Source organism: Peromyscus californicus, unplaced genomic scaffold (assembly GCF_007827085.1).
Source record: "Peromyscus californicus insignis strain IS unplaced genomic scaffold, ASM782708v3 Scaffold_22__1_contigs__length_63687245, whole genome shotgun sequence".
In the NCBI taxonomy this organism is placed as follows: Eukaryota; Metazoa; Chordata; class Mammalia; order Rodentia; family Cricetidae; genus Peromyscus; species Peromyscus californicus.
This window is the reverse complement of record NW_026294525.1, coordinates 62,438,543-62,458,944: the sequence shown is the minus strand read 5'-3', so window position 1 is coordinate 62,458,944 and position 20,402 is coordinate 62,438,543. Positions and strand designations below refer to the sequence as shown.

Here is a 20,402-nt window from a genome sequence, read left to right as displayed (position 1 = left end):
CTGAGACTTTGTTTTGAGCTACAGATTGCTTTTCCTTCTTTGGAAGGTTGGACCAAAGACAGTTCTGACTGAAGTCAGCTGTTTAGAATAATAAATTCCCTTTGGGCCTCAACGAGGAGAGCAGGCTCCATGACCACCTTCCACGGGATCTGGCGGCTCTCCCAAGCCTCTGCCCCAAAGTGCACGGGAAACCCAAGCAGGAGGAGATGGCGGCGGCGGCGGCGGCGGCGGCGGCGGCGGCGGCGGCGGCGGCGGCGGTGGCGGCGGCGGTGGCAGCGGCGGTGGCGGAGGCATGGCCAGTCCACAGTCTGCTGGCCCCACATGCTTTGTGCTCTTTTATAAACTGGGGGGCTGCAGAGATGATTCAGTCAGCCAAGTGCTTGCTGCACGAGTGTGGGGACATGAGTGAGATTCCAGTACATACACTCACACTCACACACACAAATACACACTCATACACAAGTGCACTCACACACACACACACGTGTGTGCGCGCGCACACACACAAATACACACACACAAGTGCACTCACACACACGTGTGCACACACACACATGTCAATTCCCCGGGCTTGCTGGCCAGCCAGCCTAGCCAAGTAATGAGCTCCAAGTCAATAAGAGACTAAGGAAATGAGGTGACTAGGCTAGAGAAGGAGCAGCTCTGGAGAGCTCAGCGCCGTTCACAACCTCCTGCTGTGAAGGCCTAGACTTGACTTCACAGGCTCTACCTTAGCGAAAGGGCCACCATCTCAGACCACCTGCTGTACCCAGTTCCAGGAAGGACCTCAGGAGTGTGCCATGACAACTTGAACGGAGACAGAGCAGTATCCTCCGGCAGACATCCTGTCGGCTGTTTAGGCCCTTGAAGATATCTAGATAATCCTGCTGAGCAGTCCAGATAATCCTGTTCTGCAGGTTGTGGTTCCCTGCCAAAAGTCTAACCCAGTGGTTTCAAATGTGGTTTCATGCCCAAAGTCTAGACCAATAGTTTCAAAAAATCACCTTGCCCCTTCTACCCAATCCCAAGTTGCCAATTCCAGGCTTGTGGTTTTTTCCCTATAAAAACTCTCAGCCGGGCAGTGGTGGCGCACGCCTTTAATCCCAGCACTCGGGAGGCAGAGGCAGGCGGATCTCTGTGAGTTCGAGGCCAGCCTGGTCTCCAAAGCGAGTTCCAGGAAAGGCGCAAAGCTACACAGAGAAACCCTGTCTCGAAAAACAAAAAAAAACAAAAAAAAAAAAAAAACAACTCTCTACACCTGGGCTCGTGGCCGCAGCTACATTTCCTTCCATCTGCCATGCGGTAGCCCAGGTTGAACCTGAATGGACCCTTATGTGCTTGCATCGGAAACTGGCTCCTTGGTGGTTTCTGGGGGCTTCCCGAAATGGGTAAAACACTGCAACCCGCTCCAGGAAATCCGATGTCCTCTCTGGACTCCTAGGGGACCTGCACTCACATACAGATGCATACAATTAAAAAGAAAATAAATCTTTTCTTTCAATAAAAAGACTCCCGATGTCGACCTTTGACCTTCATATATACTGCACACACGTGCATCCATATGCACACAATGCAACCCCTGTCTTAGGGTTCCTGTTGCTGTGATAAAACACCATGACCAAAAGCAAATTGGAGAAGAACAGGTTTATTGGGCTTACACTTCCACATCACAGTCCATCACAGAAGAAAGTCAGGACAGGAGCTCCAGCAGGACTAGAACTTGGAGGCAGGAGATGATACTGAGGCCAGAGAGGGGTGCTGTTTACTGGCTTACTCCTCATGGCTTGCTCAGCCTGCTTTCTTACAGAACCCAGGACCACCAGCCCAGGGATGGTACCACTCACAATGGACTGGGCTCTCCCCATCAATCACTAATTAAGAAAATGCCTACAGGTTTGCCTACAGCCAGATCTCGTGGGGGTATTTTCTCAATTGAGGCTCCCTCCTTCAGATGACTCTAGCTTGTGTCAAGTTGACCTAAAACTAACCAATACAGCCCCACCCCCACACTAAATAAACTATATACATACACACACTAAATAAACTATATTCATACACACACACTAAATAAACTATATTCATACACACACACTAAATAGACTGTATACATACACACACTAAATAGACTTGGGAAAAATTGAAAATGGCCCTTATCAGTGAAGAAGCTCAGAGCAGGTGTTCAGCTCTGCAGCTTCCAGGGTAGGAGGTGTCTGAGACATGGACTGGCTGATTTGGATCAACCTGGTTTTTTTGTAAGTCATCTTGAATCGGGGAAGGGCTCATGAGCACAGCTAATGTCATTTCTTCAAGGTTGACTCAGAAAGAAACCAGCTCTCATCTTTGAGGAAGGCTTCTGGTCCTTTCTGGGATAAGATGTTAAAACAAGACTGTTTTAGTTTGGGCTTGGGCTAAGGCTGGAAGACAGCAGCCATTAGGGAAATGTTACAAAAAGTGATGGTGGAACTCCTTGTAGTGGTTTGAATGAGAATGGCTCACGTAGGCTCATAGGTTTGAATGCTTGGTTCCCAGTCGGTGGAACTGCTTGGGAAGGATCAGGAGGTGTGGCCTTTCAGGAGGAGGTGTGTCACTAGGGGTAGGCTTTGAGGTTTCAGAAGACTCATGCTATTCCCAGTGTGGTCTCCTGCTTTCAGTTTGAGATGTGACATCTCAGCTGTTCCTGCCACCATGCCTTTGCCCTGCCATCACGGACTCCACATTCTGAAACCATAACCCCAATTAAATGCTTTCTTATATGTGCTGCCTTGGTCATGGTGTTCTATCAGCAACAGAAAGTAACTAAGACACTCCTCCTTTGTCACAGCATGGAAGATCCCGATGTTACCAACAAGTGGTACCCAACGTCTCTTCTGTTCTGCTGAAGTGTCACGGATGCTAAGATCTGCTTCATTGACTTGGGACAGAAGGCAAAAGAGGACCAGTTCCCACTTTGTGGCTCCATGGTGTCAGATGACTACAAGCAGTTCTGCTCAAAAGCCCTGGAGGTCACCTGCAGCCATGCCCCTAAGTATACAGTAAAGTTACCAGAAAGATAGCTTTTGTGTTGGAGCACAGCTCCACCTTTTCAGCATCCTTTACTGTCCTGTGTGGGAACTGGCAGAATCAGACAGGGATATGGCTGCCTTTGGGAAGCCCCAGGTCCAGTAGCCAGGGTTCACAATGGTCACATCATCATGTCCAACTGCACCAATCTGCAGAAAAAAGGACATGTCACCATGGCCTGGTGAAAGGCTGACTTCAGGTCCCCTGGATGCCAGAAGAACCAAATCTCGAAGTGGGCTTCACCAGCAATTCATTCATGGTGGTTATGAGGGCAAATGCATCCCCAGTCATGGATCCTGTAGATAAATGTCAGGCCCTGTGCTTTGAGGGTTCCCATTGCATTCCCCCCATTAATCATGTTCATCAATAAATATTATATCCTACACACAGAGAGAGTCTCCAATTTTTCTCCAGTAAATGATTATCTACATTTAGTGTGTGAACAAGACTGAGATTGACCAGAAGGTTGACTAGAAGCCAAATTATGAAGAGAAGTATCAGTCTCTTCCCAATGGCTTTAACATGGCTATGTGAATAGTTTGCTCTCTGTCCCCTAGAGCTTGGGCTATACACTCAATTACTCTCTGAGTCCCTTGGAAAACCCGAAAGACCACAGACAGCTGGCAGAGGAAAAGAGGGGTACCCTGCAGAGGTCAGCATGTGTGCTGAGATCATTGGGGCAAAGAATGTATGTTTCTCAAGAAACAGAAGTGGCCATCTGGAGAGAGCTGCAGGAACACCTTAAGTCCATGCTGTAGGGCAGGCTTCATCCTGGCACTCCCCTGGGATCTCACCATACAGGAGTCATGAGGACCACAAGTTCTAGATCCTGCCTGAAAAATCCAGGGTTGCGGGGGGTGGCTCAATACTTGCCTAGCATGTCCAAATCAAGGCCATGACACCCCAGGACCAGAGAGAGAGAGAGAGAGAGAGAGAGAGAGAGAGAGAGAGAGAGAGAGAGAGAGAGTAGAGTTGCCCCCCCAAAAGAAATGTAGATACCTACCTAGAAAAGAACAGCAAATATTTGTCTACGTCAAGAAGCATGTGGGTGAGAGATGGTAAGGGGACCGGAGAGCCCACTCAGGAGCAATCAAACACTTGCCAGAAACAGGGAACAAATGCTAACCTACAGCAGAGCATAGCTATCCCTTTCCTTTCCTCCACCCCCACACGGCTGTGAGGGGTTAGGAAATCAATCAGGATTTGCTGGATGTGGGAGGGGTGGAGAATCCAACCATGCCCACCTTCACTGCCAGAGGCAGGTGACCTGCAGGAAGCTAAGCTGGAAATCGGCAACACAGGAGTAAGATCTCCCAGGGAAACTCGGTTAGATATTACTTACACCCACCCGAGCACATTAGCTGTTGAATAAGAACATTTTGTAACATGAAAGGAACTGGAAAAGTCACAAGATTTATCCTAAATTTCATTCATAGAGAAGAGCTGGTCCAGAGGGCAGGCTTCCAGGACTGTGGGAAGTACCAGCTGTGTCCTCCTGGGCATGTCCTATGGGTCTCGTTTGTTCAACCCAAGGAGGCAAGGGTTTGAGAAATGAAACCATATATCTGTGCTAGTCTCATGCCAAGATCTTGTAGAAAATTAACTCCATGTGTCTCTGAGAACACTATGGTTTGGAGGCGACAGAAAGAATACTCTGTGTCCACACCTCCAACTTCTTATTTGATGTAGGAAGCACAGGCCCGGAGAATGGAGAGAGGACCGTTTGTAGTTCACATAGAGGCGTGAAGAAAAGCACACAGGCATATGGCCTCTGCTCACACTAATCATATTCAGCTACTTTTCTATGTGAATGGACAAATCTCTTCCTTCTTCCAAGGTCTAAGTGGGATCAAAACGAAACTGTAGGCAAGGTTCCTATAGTATCCAAGAAACCCTATTTGAAGGATCTAAATGAGTCCTTCCCTACTCTCCTCTTGGGCTTGAGATAGAGCCTCTTATTCATTTACTCATGTTTAAGACACCTCAGGCTTGCTTCAAATTCACCATCACCCTGCCTCCTCTTCCTGAGTGATACGTTGCAGGAATGTGCCAGTACACCGGCCCTGACAGATAGTCATCTTTATTGTAAGTATTTTATATTCTGCTCTAAATCTGTGAGCCCAGACCTGCAGATGAAACATTTTTTTTCATGATTTGTACTTTTATTCATCAAAAAGTTTCCTAAACTATGCCTTTCCAAGACAGGGTCTCACGTAGAGCTTTGGACAGAGGCAGGTTTGACAACTGTTTTTAGAACCTTGATTAGTGACAGTGTTCATTGTCAATGTGACAGACTCTAGGATCACCTGGGAGATGGGGCTCAGGGTGTGCTGGGCAGTTTTATGTCAACTTGGCACAAGCTAAAGTCATTTGAAAGGAGGGAACCTCAATTAAGAAAATATCTCCATAAGATCAGGCTGCAGGTAAGCCTGTAAGGCATTTTCTTAATTAGTGATCAATGGGGGAGGGCCCAGCCCACTGTGGGTGAGGCCATCTCTGGGTTGGTGGTCCTGGGTTCTGAAAGAAAGCAGGCTGGGCAAGCCATAAAGAGCAAGCCAGTAAGCAGCACCCCTCCATGGTCTCTGCATCAGCTCCTGCCTCCAGGTTCCTGCTCTGAGTTCCTGTCCTGGCTTCCTTCAGTGAAGGACTACAATGTGGAAGTGTAAGCCAAATAAACCCTTTCCTTCCCAACTTGCTTTTTGGTCATGGTGTTTCATCCCAGTAATGGAAACCCTAAGACACAGGACATGCCTGTTGGGATGATCTTACATTACCTGACGTGAGGAGACCCATCTGAGCTGTAGATGGTCCCACTCTCTGGGAGGAAGTTGATGGTCTGTATAAGGTGAAGAAGGGGAGCCGAGCCTTCACACAGTGTTTATCATTCTCTGCTCCCCGACTTCAGGCCCGGTCTGATCAGCTGCTTCAAGCCCCTGCCTCTGGACTCCCCCACCATGATGGAGTCCATCCTGGAACTGTGAGCCAGAACCAACCCTTCCCCCCTTCAGTTGCTTTTGTGAATGTTTGAAGGAAACCAAGGCAAACACCCTGCCCCTGCCTCTGCTCTGTTTCCCGTGTACCTTTCCTAGATCAACAATGCTACTTTCAGAGAAAGAAAAAAGTCAAGACGTCTCTGCTGTCCCTTGAGATTCTTGCTGAATTCTGCAAATCCATGCCTCTAGTTTGCTAAGTAAGGAAGGAGCACCTGTCATTGGTATCTACAGAGGCAGACAGCGCTGAGGCATTGGCCTCCCTGCCCCGCCCACTGGCCATTTATTCAACCCGGGCTATTCTGTGGCCATGGTACCCAAGCTGCTCAACCTTTGGTTACTTTCCATCCTGTGATAAGAGGTAAACACCAGTTCTCAAAGGAGTGCATATTTGATGCATGGCCCAATCAAATTCCTTCAGTGTAGGATCTTAGTTATGTAGCTTCTTCAAGCGGATAAACACGGGAGACTCCACGCAGGAAGACTACATCTGCCCCATCAGCCTATATTCTTTGGGATTGCTTAGTTCCTTGTTTAGTTCCTTAGTTTCAGAGTCCTTCAATTTCTCAACAATGATGAGCAAGTACCCAGAGTTTCCTTACAGTAGGGGGAAGAAAATCTCTCGGAAGATGCGATGTGGTGTCATAGTCTAAATTCTAAGCACGCAGGCTGCAAAGCTAGGGTGTCAGCTCTCAGGAGCTGGAGAGACCATGTTTCCCTGGAGTATAGGATGGGAATAGTCTGGACACCTGAGTTCCAGTCAGCTGGGAGTCCTCCTGGGAGCCCAGAGAAATGGGCCTGGGCCTCCAGAGGACAGCCGCGCTCCTCAGCAGCTGCCTCATCTGGCAACCTTGAGGGAGGGCCCCTGCAGCAGGAAGAAGCAAGTCCACCTCACCTGACTCCGTCCTCGCATCCTCTCTCTCCTGGGTCTTCTCAGAGGCACCGAGGCTCCCGGGGTAGGGCAGGTGGCTGAAGAGGTTGTCACATAGGAGGCTGCGGCAGAGTGTGGTCAGGAAGCGGAGGACATAGCCCACACTGTTCACCACGGGCAGACTCCTCAGGTGCTGTTTTCCATCAAAGGAAGCAGAGACTGGAAAACCAGAAAGAGCAACTCAGGGCTGGGCGTGGAAAGCCGGAAGGGCGATCGATTTCCCTTTTATTCGTAAGTGGGCTCTGTGGAGCTACCCTGGAAGTCTCCGTAACGCCCTGTTCCCACTCTAGGGTCCTACCCCGGACAGCACACTGCTTGAGTTATCATGGCCCTCTATCTCCTCCTTTCCTTGATTTTCATGACTGTGGCAGCGGCTCTGACCAGTTCTGCTCAGATATGGAGATCTGTCTGTCCGTTTGTCTGATATTTTTTCTCACAGCAGGAGTCATGGGACAGGGGAGAAAGACTACAGAGACAAAGAACCCTTCATGGAACACTGAACAGGGGCCATGTCATACCCACAGGGCACTTCTGGGGGGTTGTGAGCCTCCCACACTCAGTGGAGCCAATGTGCCCCACGCCCTTACACTCTGTTCTCCACATTCTGTCCCTGGGCCCAGCCTCTAAGCCTGGGTTACCAAGCCACTAAATCTGCCTACTCCCAAAGGTCTCGGGTGTTTAGTACCACATCCTGACCTGAGGAGCAGCAAATCCCACATATCACATACGATTCCTCTGTAAGGAAAGCTTGTCTCATCTCCCAGTAATTCTTTACTCAGTCATTTTGTTAAGCTTGGTGTGATTCCAGGATACATGTTTTATGTCCTGGGTTGTCAAAGGCTATTTATTATCTTGTTCTTCAAATTGTCCCAGCTTTCATTTTGGGAACTCTACTGGGTTGACTCCTGTGTCCTTCCAATTCAACACTTTTTGGTTTGGGGCACTTTGGTATATTCCAGGTTCATCCTGGTCCAGCCCTAGAATCAGCCATTCTCCAACTGTCCTATTTCCTTTTATGAATGAAGGATGCAGAGAAACCCAATCAGAGAACCGAGTGAGCTCACTGCTCCTGAGTGTCAGTAATTTTGAACCCTCCAAGTGTGCAGAGCGTTGGAAGTGTGGATGTGTGCTCACTTGGTGTAATTATGTACCTGTTGACATTTCTACCCAGGAGTCTATCTCTATCCATGTCTGAAGGAGGAGGTAGATACAGACACCTGAGTTCACCCTGAAGTCTCCAATTCTACATGACACTTGTCACCAGAGGACCCCAGGGGGATTTCAGGGGAAGCCCCCAACAGAACAGTCTTTAACTCAGTGCTGGAGAGATGGCTCAGTGGTTAAGCGCACTGACTGCTCTTCCAGAGGACCCAGGTTCAATTCCTAGCACCCGCATGGCAGCTCACGACTGTCTGTAACTCCAGTTCGAGGGACTCCAAAACCCTTATAGACATACATGCAGGTAAAACACCAATGCACATAAAATAAAGATAAATATTTAAAAATGGGGCGGGGGGTTCTCTAGAGCAACACCAGGTTCCAGCTCTAGACAGTAACCAAATCGAGAAGTGGCGTCAGTTTCCGGAAGCACTGAGCAGTGTCTGCCCTGTCTCTGGCCTCACAGCCCCTCACCCCAGAACTGCACCCCAGCTCCATGTGAGGGACACACAAGGACACCTCAGAGAGGACATCTGCTTTGCCCTAGGCTCCCCCACACAGCAACACTAGCGGGCAGCCTAGGTCTGCATTGTATGCCCTGAAGGTTGGCTGATGGCAGGGGCTGCTATTGTTAGCTTTTATTATAACCAGACACCAAAAAGACTCCATTTTTCAATTTGATTAGGCCTGTGGAACTCATTTCCTCACAGGCCTCCTGGCTGGCCTTGAGGATGGGACGGAAGGCTACTGTCCCTCCTTGCAGAAGATGAAGCTAAGGAGAACCCTCCACTGGATTTTTCAGTTCATGTGTCCACCATGTGGCACTTGCTTTTCATCTAAAACCCCAAGTGGCTCTGGTCCAGGGGCCAGTCACAGAGCTGTCATTATGCTTATTCTGGACACTTTGCAAATCCCCTATTAGTGTGGGCTAAAGTGATACTTAAAAGGCTGAGTGATACTGAAACTGGCCCTGAGTGGAGGGTCTCGGGACCTCAGGTCTATCCACCAAGTCATGCATGTGTTCTGTAAGTATTCATGGGATTGCACACATGGAGAAATCCCATCTCTTGCAAGAGGGTGTGGAGCTCCTGCGTTCCTAAATTCTCCCTCTCGGGGTTGCGGCTAAGGCAGAGCACCCCAACAGTCCTGCTGGGAGGGGGGTTGTGCGGCTCTCTGATGCTGCTTCCTTCAGCTCTCAGAGTGTCTGCAGTCCAGGCAGCCTCCTTAGCTGCCGTGGGGGTGTTTGGGGAGCAGCTTCTAAATGCAGAGTGGGTACCCCGCTCTTTCTCCGGAGTCCCGCGTCTCTCTGGGTCACATTGATGCTGTCCTGCAGCATTGTGGGACCTCCATCTCCAACTGGAACATGAAAAGCTACCCCACACTTAATGACCTCAAGGTGGAGGCAAGAGCTGTTGCTCAGGGCTACAGCATTCTCCAAAGCACCGGGAAAAATGGTCCTCTCTGGCTTCCTGGGAATTCCCTCAGCCAACTGGAACTCCACAAGTCATCCATTCTGGTGTTGCTTCTCCCCAGTGCCAAGGCCCTGAGGCCACAGAGAAGGAGGGGCAGGAAAGCCAGGCTCAGGACCAGCTCTCCCAGCTCATGGGCAGGGGATATAGAGCCTCTAAGACAAGTGGCATCATAGAGGAGTACAGAGCAAGGGGCCCTCCCTCAGCCCCAGATCTATGTCTTGAGCCCTACTCTGTAGCAAGGAGCAAGGTAAGAGGATGGTTCCAGGGAAAGAAGACATGGAGCCGCGGAGGAACTCCAGGAGGTCCGAGACTAGATTCTCCTCCCTGCCCTCGTTCACGCATCTTCCTGTCTGTACATCTACTGAGGCCCTCGAATATCACCCTGTGTCAGACACATGCACTTGAACCTAGCCAAAGCTCCTCTCTTCCTTTTCCCTCCCCTCTCCTTCCCTTTCCCTCCTCTCCTCCTCTTTTTTTCTCCTTTCTTTAGGTTTTGAGATAGTATCTCACTGTGTAGCACAATGTCTTAGAACGCTCTGTGGTCCATACTGGCCGCAAACTCAAGACACTCCTGCCTCCATCTCTGTAGTTCTTCGACTCCAGACATGTACCTCCATGGCTGCTTTCCCTGATTCCTTCTTAACTAACCCGGCAGCCCATTGCCAGGAAATCTTCTGCCTTTTCCTTGGTGCTAAGGAAGGCCATAGCCACGATGCCAAGCCAGAAGATATCGGCCTGACTCTCCAATATGTTTCCGATAATGCAAAGCCTGGTAATCCAGGCAGCGGCAAGAGTTGAACAGTGTGAGACAGAGAGGCAAAGGATTTGCAAGGGTCGGGACTCTGCATTCTGAAGGCAAACCTGTTCCTCTGGAAGCTGGCAGGTGGGGCCTAAACAGAGCTGTGATCCTGTTTGAAGAGGTGCCACCCTGAGATGGGTTGAAATGGTGAGGTTTGCCCTGTTGTCCTCCATGGTTGTGAGTGCCATGAAAATGAATTCAGTAAAGAAGGGCTCACATTCAGATCAAGGTCAGGAGAGAGGACGCCAGTAAGGCAGCATTTGATCAGAAACACAAACGGGGTTCCGGGAGCACGCAGCATGGACCACTAGGTAAGATATTCCAGAAAAAGAAGTTAGCAGGAGCAAAGGCCCTGAGGTGGGAGAATAGTTGAAGGATGCAGGAAGAATAGCAAGAAGTCATCTAACCCGAGCTTAATGTGGGAGAGAGAAGCAACCCTGAGTTTGGAGAGGGAGCCTGAAGCAGTTCACATAGCCCTATGGGCCTTGTAAAGAAATGGGCTTTTACTTGGAGCCAGTGGAGGATTTAGGTTGAAGAACAAGTACCATCTTATCTTAAACCCACTGTGGTTGGAACTGCATGTGGATACGCCTGAAGGCAGAGGCACAGTGTTGGACGTGGGGAGAGGACAGAGGTACAGGGGTTAGCCAGGAGGTCATCCGGGAGGTCATTCTTGCTGTCCAGGTCTGGCAGCGGTCTCTCAAGTAGTCCCAAGGGATGCATTCTGCTCACAAGCTCACAGAGGCCCTGGAGCCCAGCAGGTGAAGGACAGGCTCTGGCCGCCCCCACTGCCCCCACTGGGAGACGACCACAGAGAGAGACCCCCAGCACGCCTCCCACATCCCCATGCCTTACCTGACACCAGCTCACCGCGGTAGCCCTGCTTGACAAGGGAGAAGACCAGCCTTGGCTGGTGCGCACAGTCGATGCATGCCTGCACCGCCTGCTGCAGGACAGCTGCAGGCCGCTCCGGCCCCAGGCGCTCAGGAAGCTGCTGCAGCTTCCTCCTCTCCAGGTACGGCCCCGCATCGGCCTGCTTGTTAATGTAGAGGCACACTGTGGGCACAGAGAACAGCGGGTCTGAGACGTCTAGCATTGCGAGGGCACCGGGCCTGCAGGCTGCCTAGACGGGGGGGGCATCTCGGGCCTGGACCAGGCCCTGGCCTTGGGAAAGCTGCAAAGGGCAGACATGGGACTGATCCTCCCGGTGTAAGAAGGTAAAAAGGCTAAAAAGCTGTACTTCCTAGTTGTCAGAACTTGCTCAAGTGGTGACCTCCTGGCAGTGGGCAGAGGGATGGCTGGGTCCCCTTTAACTGTGTAAAACTATACAGAAGACAATTACTGTGGCCCATAGGGACAGTGTATATAAAGGTATTTCCATCTGGGCAGGTACGTGACAAAATCTTCCTCTGCTCCTCCAAGCACAGCAGGGCATTTCCCTGTGAACTTGCACCAATAAATAACATGGTGTGACACTAACCATTCTAAGGCAGTATGACGTTCCAATGGGATTGCTATTTATAATTTCAGGGAATAATGGTCAAAACCCATCAATATCCCCACACTTAAAAGATTTATTATTATTTTTTATTTTCTGTGTATGGGTGTGTTTTCATATATATATGTCTGTGTACCACGTGCCCTGGGACCTGGTGTCAGATCCCATGGGACTGGAGTTATAGACAGTTACAAGCTACTGTGTGGATACTTGGAACTGAACCCAGGTCCTCTGCAAGAGCAACAAATGCTCTTAACCCCTGAGCCACCTCTCCATTCCCCAATTCCCCACACTTTGAAGTTAATATATCTCATCATAAAAATTTGAACATAAATTGTGTTCATTTTCATTTTAACTATGCTAATGTATTATGTATTAATATATTTTGTAGGTAAGTATCATATTTATATAACATAAATCTACAGGAAAATGTCAGAAAGCCTGTAAAAAAGTTTTCCATGTTCAGTAAATTTTGAGCAGACCACAGTGGGGAATTTTTATGAATTTTGCAGTTAAAAGAGGAAATAAAAAGCTCATAAATCCCTTTTTACATTGTGTGTGTGTGTGTGTGTGTGGGTGGGTGTGTGGGTGTGTGTGTCTGTGGGTGTGTGTGTGTGTGGGTGTGTGTGTGGGTGTGTGGGTGTGTGGGTGTGTGTACCCGGCATACATGTGGAGATCAGAGAACAGCTTGAGGGAGGTTGCTCTCTCCTTCCACCATGTGGATTCCAGGGTTTGAACTTAGATCACTGAGCCAGCCTGGCAGCAGGTGCATCTACCCACTGGCCCATCTCAGGGACCATCATATGTCCTTTTTAGAGAAACCATTTCTACTGAGAGGACTGCCCATTGAAGTCATTATTAACATGGCAGTCAGTTGGTTGAGGGGCTCAGAACTACCAGATACAAGTTGAACTTCATTGTGTCCTAAGGCAACATAAGTGCCCGCTCACAACTATTTCACCTGTGATTAGGGCATCCACGCCCACTCACAACTATTTCTTTCACCTGTGATTAGGGCATCCACGCCCGCTCACAACTATTTCATCTGTAATTAAGGCGTACATGCCTGCTCACAACTGTTTCATCTGTAAGTTAACAGAAATTGCCCACCAGGTCAGCCTGACTCCAGATCTGCTCTGATACAATGTGTCCTGATCCCACTCCCAGGTCAGCCGTTTGAAGATTAAAAAGTAACAACAATGTTATCATGACCTGCTTAGAAAAGCCTAAAGATTCTTCTCTGCTCTCAACGCCAGATCCTTAACAGATGAAGCACTTCCTAGCTTCTTGAGAAAAGCTACCCCAAGTCAGGTGGGAATGCTTTTCCTCACTTTCAGTGGTGATGCTAGAGGTTCTTTCTGTCTCCCGAGGATTTTTGACAGTGTGAAACAGATGCAAGAAATAGAAATTTTACAAGAGTAAAGAAAAACTGAATGCTAATAACAAGGTCATATTTTCTTCCACACATCAATTGCCTGTCTTAAGTGTCTGTCCTTCCTCCCACAACGTAAGCGTCTTACCTCAGAGGTCACTGTTTGGGGGAGTGTTGTTTTGCTTTTTTGTTTGATTTTTGATTTTTGGTTGTTGTTGTTTTTTGTTTTTTTTTTTGTTTTGTTTTGTTTTTTGTTTTTGTTTGAGACAAGGTTTCTGTGTGTAGCCCTGGCTGTCCTGGAACTCACTCTGTAGACCAGGCTGGCCTTGAACTCACAGAGATCCACCTGCCTCTGCCTCCCGAGTGCTGGGATTAAAGGTGTGTGCCACCACTGCTGGGTTATCGGAGTGTTAAGAAGGACTTTAGGAGGTGACTAGCAGGACTTCGGGGATGTTAGGACAGACATCGGGGACAACAGACTGGCACCTCCCACGTTATCAAGCCAGCCTGAGTTGGTGTTATTATTATGGCTTTGCTCATGAGGAGACGAGGCTGAAGTGCCCAGGGGACAGCTCAGATCTGCAGGCAGGACTGCAGCGTGGAATTTGAGGCAATTCCCTCCGAACCCAAGAGGGCATTACATTCCCTCGGGCTGCTGCTCCCATGTGCCCTCACTTCGGAAGATCTGGAAAGTAGTTAATAACAGGCCTGTGTACCAGCAGGTGAGTGATGTGGACCCTGGCTACTCAGTTCTCAGATGCTGAGGTGAGACCTCGGGCTCTGAAGACCCAAGAGGAGAGCTAGGGGTTGCTACGGCAGGGGGCTGCTGGCAGGAAAGGCAGCTAGGCTTCCTGGAGGGTGTGGTCCGAGCTGAGTGTGAGGAACAATGGGGTGACTAGACAGGAAGCTCACCCCAATAGAGGAAGAGAATATGCTAGGACCCTACGGACAGCACCTGGTGAGTGGAATCAAGGGGCGGGAGGGGAGAGTCGAGCGGGGGAGGGGGGGAGAAGGGAGGAGGGGGGAGGCTGGACCCTGCAGGGCTTTCTCAGTGTTAACAGGTTTAGTCTCTACACTGCAGTGGGAAGGGGCCAAACGGACTTCAACCGGATGGGGGCAGGGAGTGAAGTTGTGACGAGGGGCTGTGTGTGTGTGTGTGTGCGCGCCTCTGTAGCCAACTAACTACTGTTACAATTAAGAAGAAGCTGTTGGTTGGCTGATAGATCACCATCATCATCATCATCATCATAGAGAGAAAGATTGGAATGGGTGCTACGCTGGGTTGCAGGATGTGGTAGCAACTGGAAATACAAATGCAGCATGGACACACTCAAGTGAGCACACTCAGATGCAGCCACTGCTCTTGTCTATTCCAAAGCAACCAGCTGAACCCAACGTTCACAGGAAACAAAGGTTTTCATAACCAAACCTGTGCTTTCAGAGACCGGGGCTGTCCTGTCTGCTGCCCAGCTTCCATGCCAGATCTTTCTTTGGGTTATTCAGGGAAACGTTTCTTTTCTTTCTTAGAAACAAGGTTTCTCTGTGCAGCCCCAGCTGTCCTGAAATTCGCCCTGTAGACCAGGCTGGCCTGGAACTCAAAAGATCAGCCTGCCTCTGCCTCCTGTGTTGGGTGCTGGGATTAAAGGCGTGTGTCACCACACCCAGTAGAATATCTCAGAGAAATTCTTAGATTCATAATGTAACTGCTAGATGAATGGACACTGTTACTAGAAAGCCATTGCCCCTTGAAGTCCATTCTATTGACGTACCTGTGAGAGCCTGTGGGACCACCAAGCTGGGGATGGTGGCTGCATCCTGAGGGATGGAGCTGAGGTCGGGTTCCGGGGTACTCCGTGGAGGCGACAGAGCCAAGGGAGTCATGAGCACTGGAGGCTTGATCTGCAAGAGAGTCTGTTTCATCAGTGAACATCTAGACCTGCTCTTTATTCCACCCCGATCTTTCCTGGGTGTCTGCTAATCCTCCTCAGTACTCTCTCACGCCTACACCTTTCTACTTCTCAGCTTTGGGAAAGGAGCTTCAGAGTCAAGTTCACGTTCAAAATTCGTATTTGGATTATAGTCAGACGGTAGCTCTGTACTTCACCCTTACATTGGCACTACCCAGGAAGTGACAGCACCAGGAAGTGGGTGTAGGAGCACACAGAGGCATGAAGAGTTAAAACCCACGGGCCCCCTGAGGACAGGATGCAGCCTGCAGGGCAGTGCCCTGTCCACACCTCTGTGCTCTGTAGAGTCCTGGCCACAGGGCTTTCCCTGCATCCACCAGGCGATGGACCATGATGCTCTCCCCACTCTCTGATGAGCTCACAGCATGCAGAAGCACTCTCCAGGTTGCTGACAAGCTGTTCAAGTGGTGACTTCCTATGGCAGACTGTCAGCCACAATCTGGATGGTACAGGAATATCCAGCCACCACCTGTGAAGGTCTCCCCCAAAACCACACGTAAGGAGATGGAATTTGTACTAAGGGAAGTACAAGTCAATGATATTGGGTCAATAAGCCGCTCTGCACCTGTACTAGGTTGGATCAGAGTGATGGATGGCAGTGGAGGATAAATGGGGACAGATGGTGGATTCAGTTTGAAGATGGAATAAGTCAATAGCTCCTCCTTTTCACCAGTGACTCATGTGGGGACCCCTCTCCAGAAGAATCAAGTCAGTTTACAAAAGTGGACCCCTAGGCATCAGGAATTTCAAAAGTTTCATTTTTTTTCAGTGTGTAGAGACAGTTCAAGAACAATTGCTCCATCCCCAAGCTTTTCAACTTTTTCAAGCAATCTCTTGTGGGTCTCACAAAAATGCCAGTTTTGATTCTGAGTTCTGGGATCAGATTCCACATTGTAATGAGCCCCCGGGTGGGATGTCTTTGCAGGTCCATGAGCACACTTTGGACAGCCAGGGGTTGTTTTTCATTGTTAATTCACATGCATCCACATCCTAACATGCTTCTGGACTTCTAGGATAGACTAGTAATAGTGATGAGGGAAAGGTGCTCCAAATGCTGCATGTCTCATTAACAGTGATGGAGACAGAGTACTCCATGGTCACATAGAGACAGAGTGCTCAGTCATCACATAGAGACAAAGTGCTCCATCATCACATAGAGACAAAGTGCTCCATCATCACATAGAGACAAAGTGCTCCATCGTCACATAGAGACAAAGTGCTCCATCATCACATAGAGACAGAGTGCTCCATCATCACATAGAGACGACAGAGTGCTCCATCATCACATAGAGACAGAGTGCTCCATCATCACATAGAGACAGAATGCTCCATCATCACATAGAGACAAAGTGCTCCAAATTCTGTGCATTCATTGTCTGAGTCTACTGCTCTAGTGCTGTGAGGAGACACCATGACCAAGGCATCTCTTCTAAAAAAATCATTTAATTGAGGGTTTGCTTACAAGTTTAGAGGGTTAGTCCATGATCATCATGGCAGGAAGCAGGCTGGCATGGTGCTGGAGCAGTAGCTGAGAGCTTTACATCCTGGTCTGCAGGCAGTGTGCAGAGACAGAGGGAGAGACTGGGCCTGGCCTGGGCTTTCAAAACCTTAAAGCCCACTCCCAGTGACACACTTCCTCCAATAGGCCACACTCAATCCAACAAGGCCACACCTCCTAGTCCTTCCCACACAGTTCCATTCCCTGGTGACTAATCATTTGAACATATGAACCTATGAGGGCCTTTCTCATTGAAACCATTACAACCAGTTTGCTGTATTTGCCTGTTTAGTCACGGCAGATATGAATTATCCTGTTTCAAGCCAGAGGAGCTGTTTTATGACATAACTGGGGATAAAGCAAACCAAAACTTACCCTCATGGAGCTGCTACTATAACGGGGCAGGGGAGCAACAAACACAACACGTGTGGGTTATGGAGTGTCAGGAACTGAGACGGCTGGGACTGGGAAATAACCCAAGGGATGCACTTTGTGAAGTTTTAACACGAAATGGCTTGAGTCACACTGTATAAAGACTGAATTGAACAAGTAACACAGCTGTCTAGGGGAAGAATCTTCCTGGCAATGAGAACATCCAACACCAAGATCCCGAGGCAGGAGGAGGGTGGAAGGCGGAAAAGGTAAAGGGTGAGACTGTGCCTGCCTTTGGAGGACGCGCCAGGCCTCCAGCTACCACCTCAAGACTTCTGAACAGGCCACTAACACTTAATCCTTCTGACCCGTCATGTCCAAAAGAGGCTTACAGGGACACAGTATACTAGTATAGAGATGAGCGAGAGGTGACTGTCGGTGATCCGGGTGACAGCTGTGCAGGTGAGGAGTGATGGGGCTTTTCTGGATACATTTGGAAGGTGGAATGTGTCTGGGTAGAGAAGCCATGAGTGACTCTGAGGGTTGGGGCCAGAAAGGCTTCAGGTTGTGTAAGGATGACGACACATACCTGGATGCCCTGAAATTTTTAAATGGGAAGGTTCCTATTGGAATAAACTTAGGAAATGATGGAAAAAGGCATTGGAATCAGGAAATAAAGCCAACACGTTATAGTTTTGTCATGGAGAGGAACAAAGAACAAGCCACAGCACTGGGGAGAAGTAGCGTGGGGAGATCTACCCTGCAATAGGTGCCACCTCACACCGTCAAAAGGAAAAACAAAACACAAAACAGTGATGTTGGCAAGGTCGTGGGGAAACCGGACACTTGTATACTGAGTATGTGAAATGGTATGGTCAGTATGGAAATCAGGAAGAAAATTCCTTGAAAATCCAAAGTGGAACCACCACACAGCCCAGTGGCTCAGCACACGCTCACGGGAAAGAATTGAAGGCAGTCTGAAGGACAGTCTGGAGGCCCGGCTTTGCAGGACCACCATTTACATAGTCAGACGTCAGAGAGAGAGTGGAGTGGGCATTGTAGCGCATGGGCATTGTAGCGCGTGGGCATTGTAGTGCATGGGCATTGTAGTGCGTGGGCATTGTAGCGCTCAGGCTGGAGGAAGTGAAGAGCTGTTTAGAGTTCGGAGTCTCACGTTTGCCAGCTCTAGAGATTGGTTGCACAACATGACTCTAACTTACGCTTAGAGACAATTGCAACTTAGTTTCATGTCATGTGGAGGTTTTTCATCACAATTTAGAACATTCTTGAAACAGTTTAAAAGACATTTTTGTTCTTTTTTATTTCAAGATGGGAGAAATAGGTTTTTGGTTTTGGTCTGTTTGTTTGTTTTTTGGTTTTTTGAGACAAGGTTTTGCTGTGTTGGCCTGGCTGTCCTGGAACTCACTCTGTAGACCAGGCTGGCCTTGAACTCACAGAGATCCACCTGCCTCTGCCTCCCGAGTACTGAGATTAAAGGCGTGTGCCACCACTTCCCGGGGAGAGATAAATTTTAATGCTGATGTTAATGATCCAGGAGGAGAATCAGAGCTAGATGATGCCGTCAGCACCCAAGGCCTCTGAGCAGGTGTGGGAAGGAAGGTGGTGTTCGCTGGGGCAGGACCTGTCCTGTACCGCCGCGGCAAGGGAGGCAGAACTGAAGGTGTGTAGGTGCTGAGTGGAGGATGGTGGGAGCTTGAAGAAGGGCTTTACTAGACAGATGGTCCAATTCCTTCACTGGATAAAAAAAAAATGGTGTCGAAGAATGGAAGGCTGGCGTGTTAACGAACCAGGGTGGGATGACAGGGAAGGGACTGTGGCCAGTGAGTGGCACTAAGGAGACAGAGGAAGGTGTGGAAACAAATTTGAGAGGAGAGCAGCCAACAGCAAGCATAGCAGCTGCACAGTGGTGCTGCCTGGGTGCTGAGCCTCTTACCCTGCATAAACCCAAAGCTTCAGTCAGCAGAAGGGATTGTATTCATTTCAGTGTAGCGTCTGAAAAAAATTACAGGACTCAACACGTAAGCAAGACACTACTGAACAATGGAAAAGTGATTTCAAAAATGCCTCGGTGCTGGGAATGAAAGCTCTGAAACCCACTGCGACTCCGTCTCCGTGACTTTGACTTCCTCAACGGTCTGCTCTCACAAGGCAGTGGCCCTGACTATCCTAAGAGTTCCCAGCGACCTTGCTATGAATGATATCCTACTGCGCATGGTTTGTGGTGGCGAGGCAGATGGGGAGGGGCCCAAAGACTTCAGGCAGTAAGCTCTGGGAGAGTCCCAGTCAGCTCTCCTTTCCTAATTCTCAGTTCACTAACCCCCAACCTACACATAATTCTACCTATCAGGAGAACAAAATCGGCAAACTGTGATTTATTAATCTGATCTTCAAGTAAACCAACATGAAGGTCTTTGTGTTCCTTTCCTAGAATGACTGATGGTGGTGATGGTGATGATGGTGATGATGGTAGTGATGGTGATGATGATGATGATGGTGGTGGTGATTGTAGTGATATATTGTGTACCTCAATAAATTTGCCTGGGGATTAGAGGATAGAGCCAGCCACTAGATTAGACATAGAGGCCAGACAGTGGTGGCACATACCCTTAATCCTATCACTCGGGAGGCAGAGATCGGTCTGGATCTCCGTGAGTTCAAGGCCACACTGGAAATAGAGCTAGGCACTGGTGGCACACACCTTTAATCCCAGTACCAGGAAGCACACACACCTTTAGTCCCAGGATGTAATGTCTGGGCAGAGAAAGGAATATAAGGTGTGAGGAAACAGGAACTCACTCTCTTGAGGCTGAGGATTCCATAGAGGTAAGAACGTGGCTGGTTTGTTTTGTTTCTCTGATCTTTCAGCTTTCACCCCAATATCTGGTTCCAGGTTTTTTATTAATAAGACCGTTTAGCAATTCTAATTACAGGTGATGATGATGATGATGATGATGATGATGATGCTGATGGTGCTGATTGTGCTGATGGTGGTGGTGGTAATGATGACGGTGATGATAATGATTATTGAAATCTCAGACTCATGAACCACATAACAACCCCAACATCTCATGCTTGTTCTCTATTATATTTATTAATGTTGGATTTATCCACTGAACCCATTTCAAAATAAGTCATAGTATTACAATTAGTTGTCACTTCTCATAATTTCTACTCAAATGAAGCGATCACAGAGATCAGATGAGTCAACTGGCTGCAAGAAAAGAAAAGCTTCCAGCGCCAGGCAGTGGTGGCGCATGCCTTTAACCT

General features: G+C 48.8%; 1 protein-coding gene across 4 annotated transcripts in view; it reads right to left on the bottom strand.

The window, feature by feature from the left end:
* Scml4 (Scm polycomb group protein like 4) overlaps positions 1–20,402 on the bottom strand; it is a 107,537-nt gene that overhangs the window by 21,368 nt on the left and 65,767 nt on the right. For 3 of the 4 annotated variants that reach the window (XM_052751542.1, XM_052751545.1, XM_052751544.1), the window contains exons 3-5: positions 15,047–15,188; positions 11,263–11,463; positions 6,943–7,137 (exon numbers count right to left, since the gene is read on the bottom strand). In XM_052751542.1, coding sequence (XP_052607502.1) covers positions 6,943–7,137; positions 11,263–11,463; positions 15,047–15,188 — 538 coding nt within the window. The remainder of the gene's footprint in view (positions 1–6,942; positions 7,138–11,262; positions 11,464–15,046; positions 15,189–20,402) is intronic. The other variant, XM_052751543.1, reaches the window with a different exon arrangement.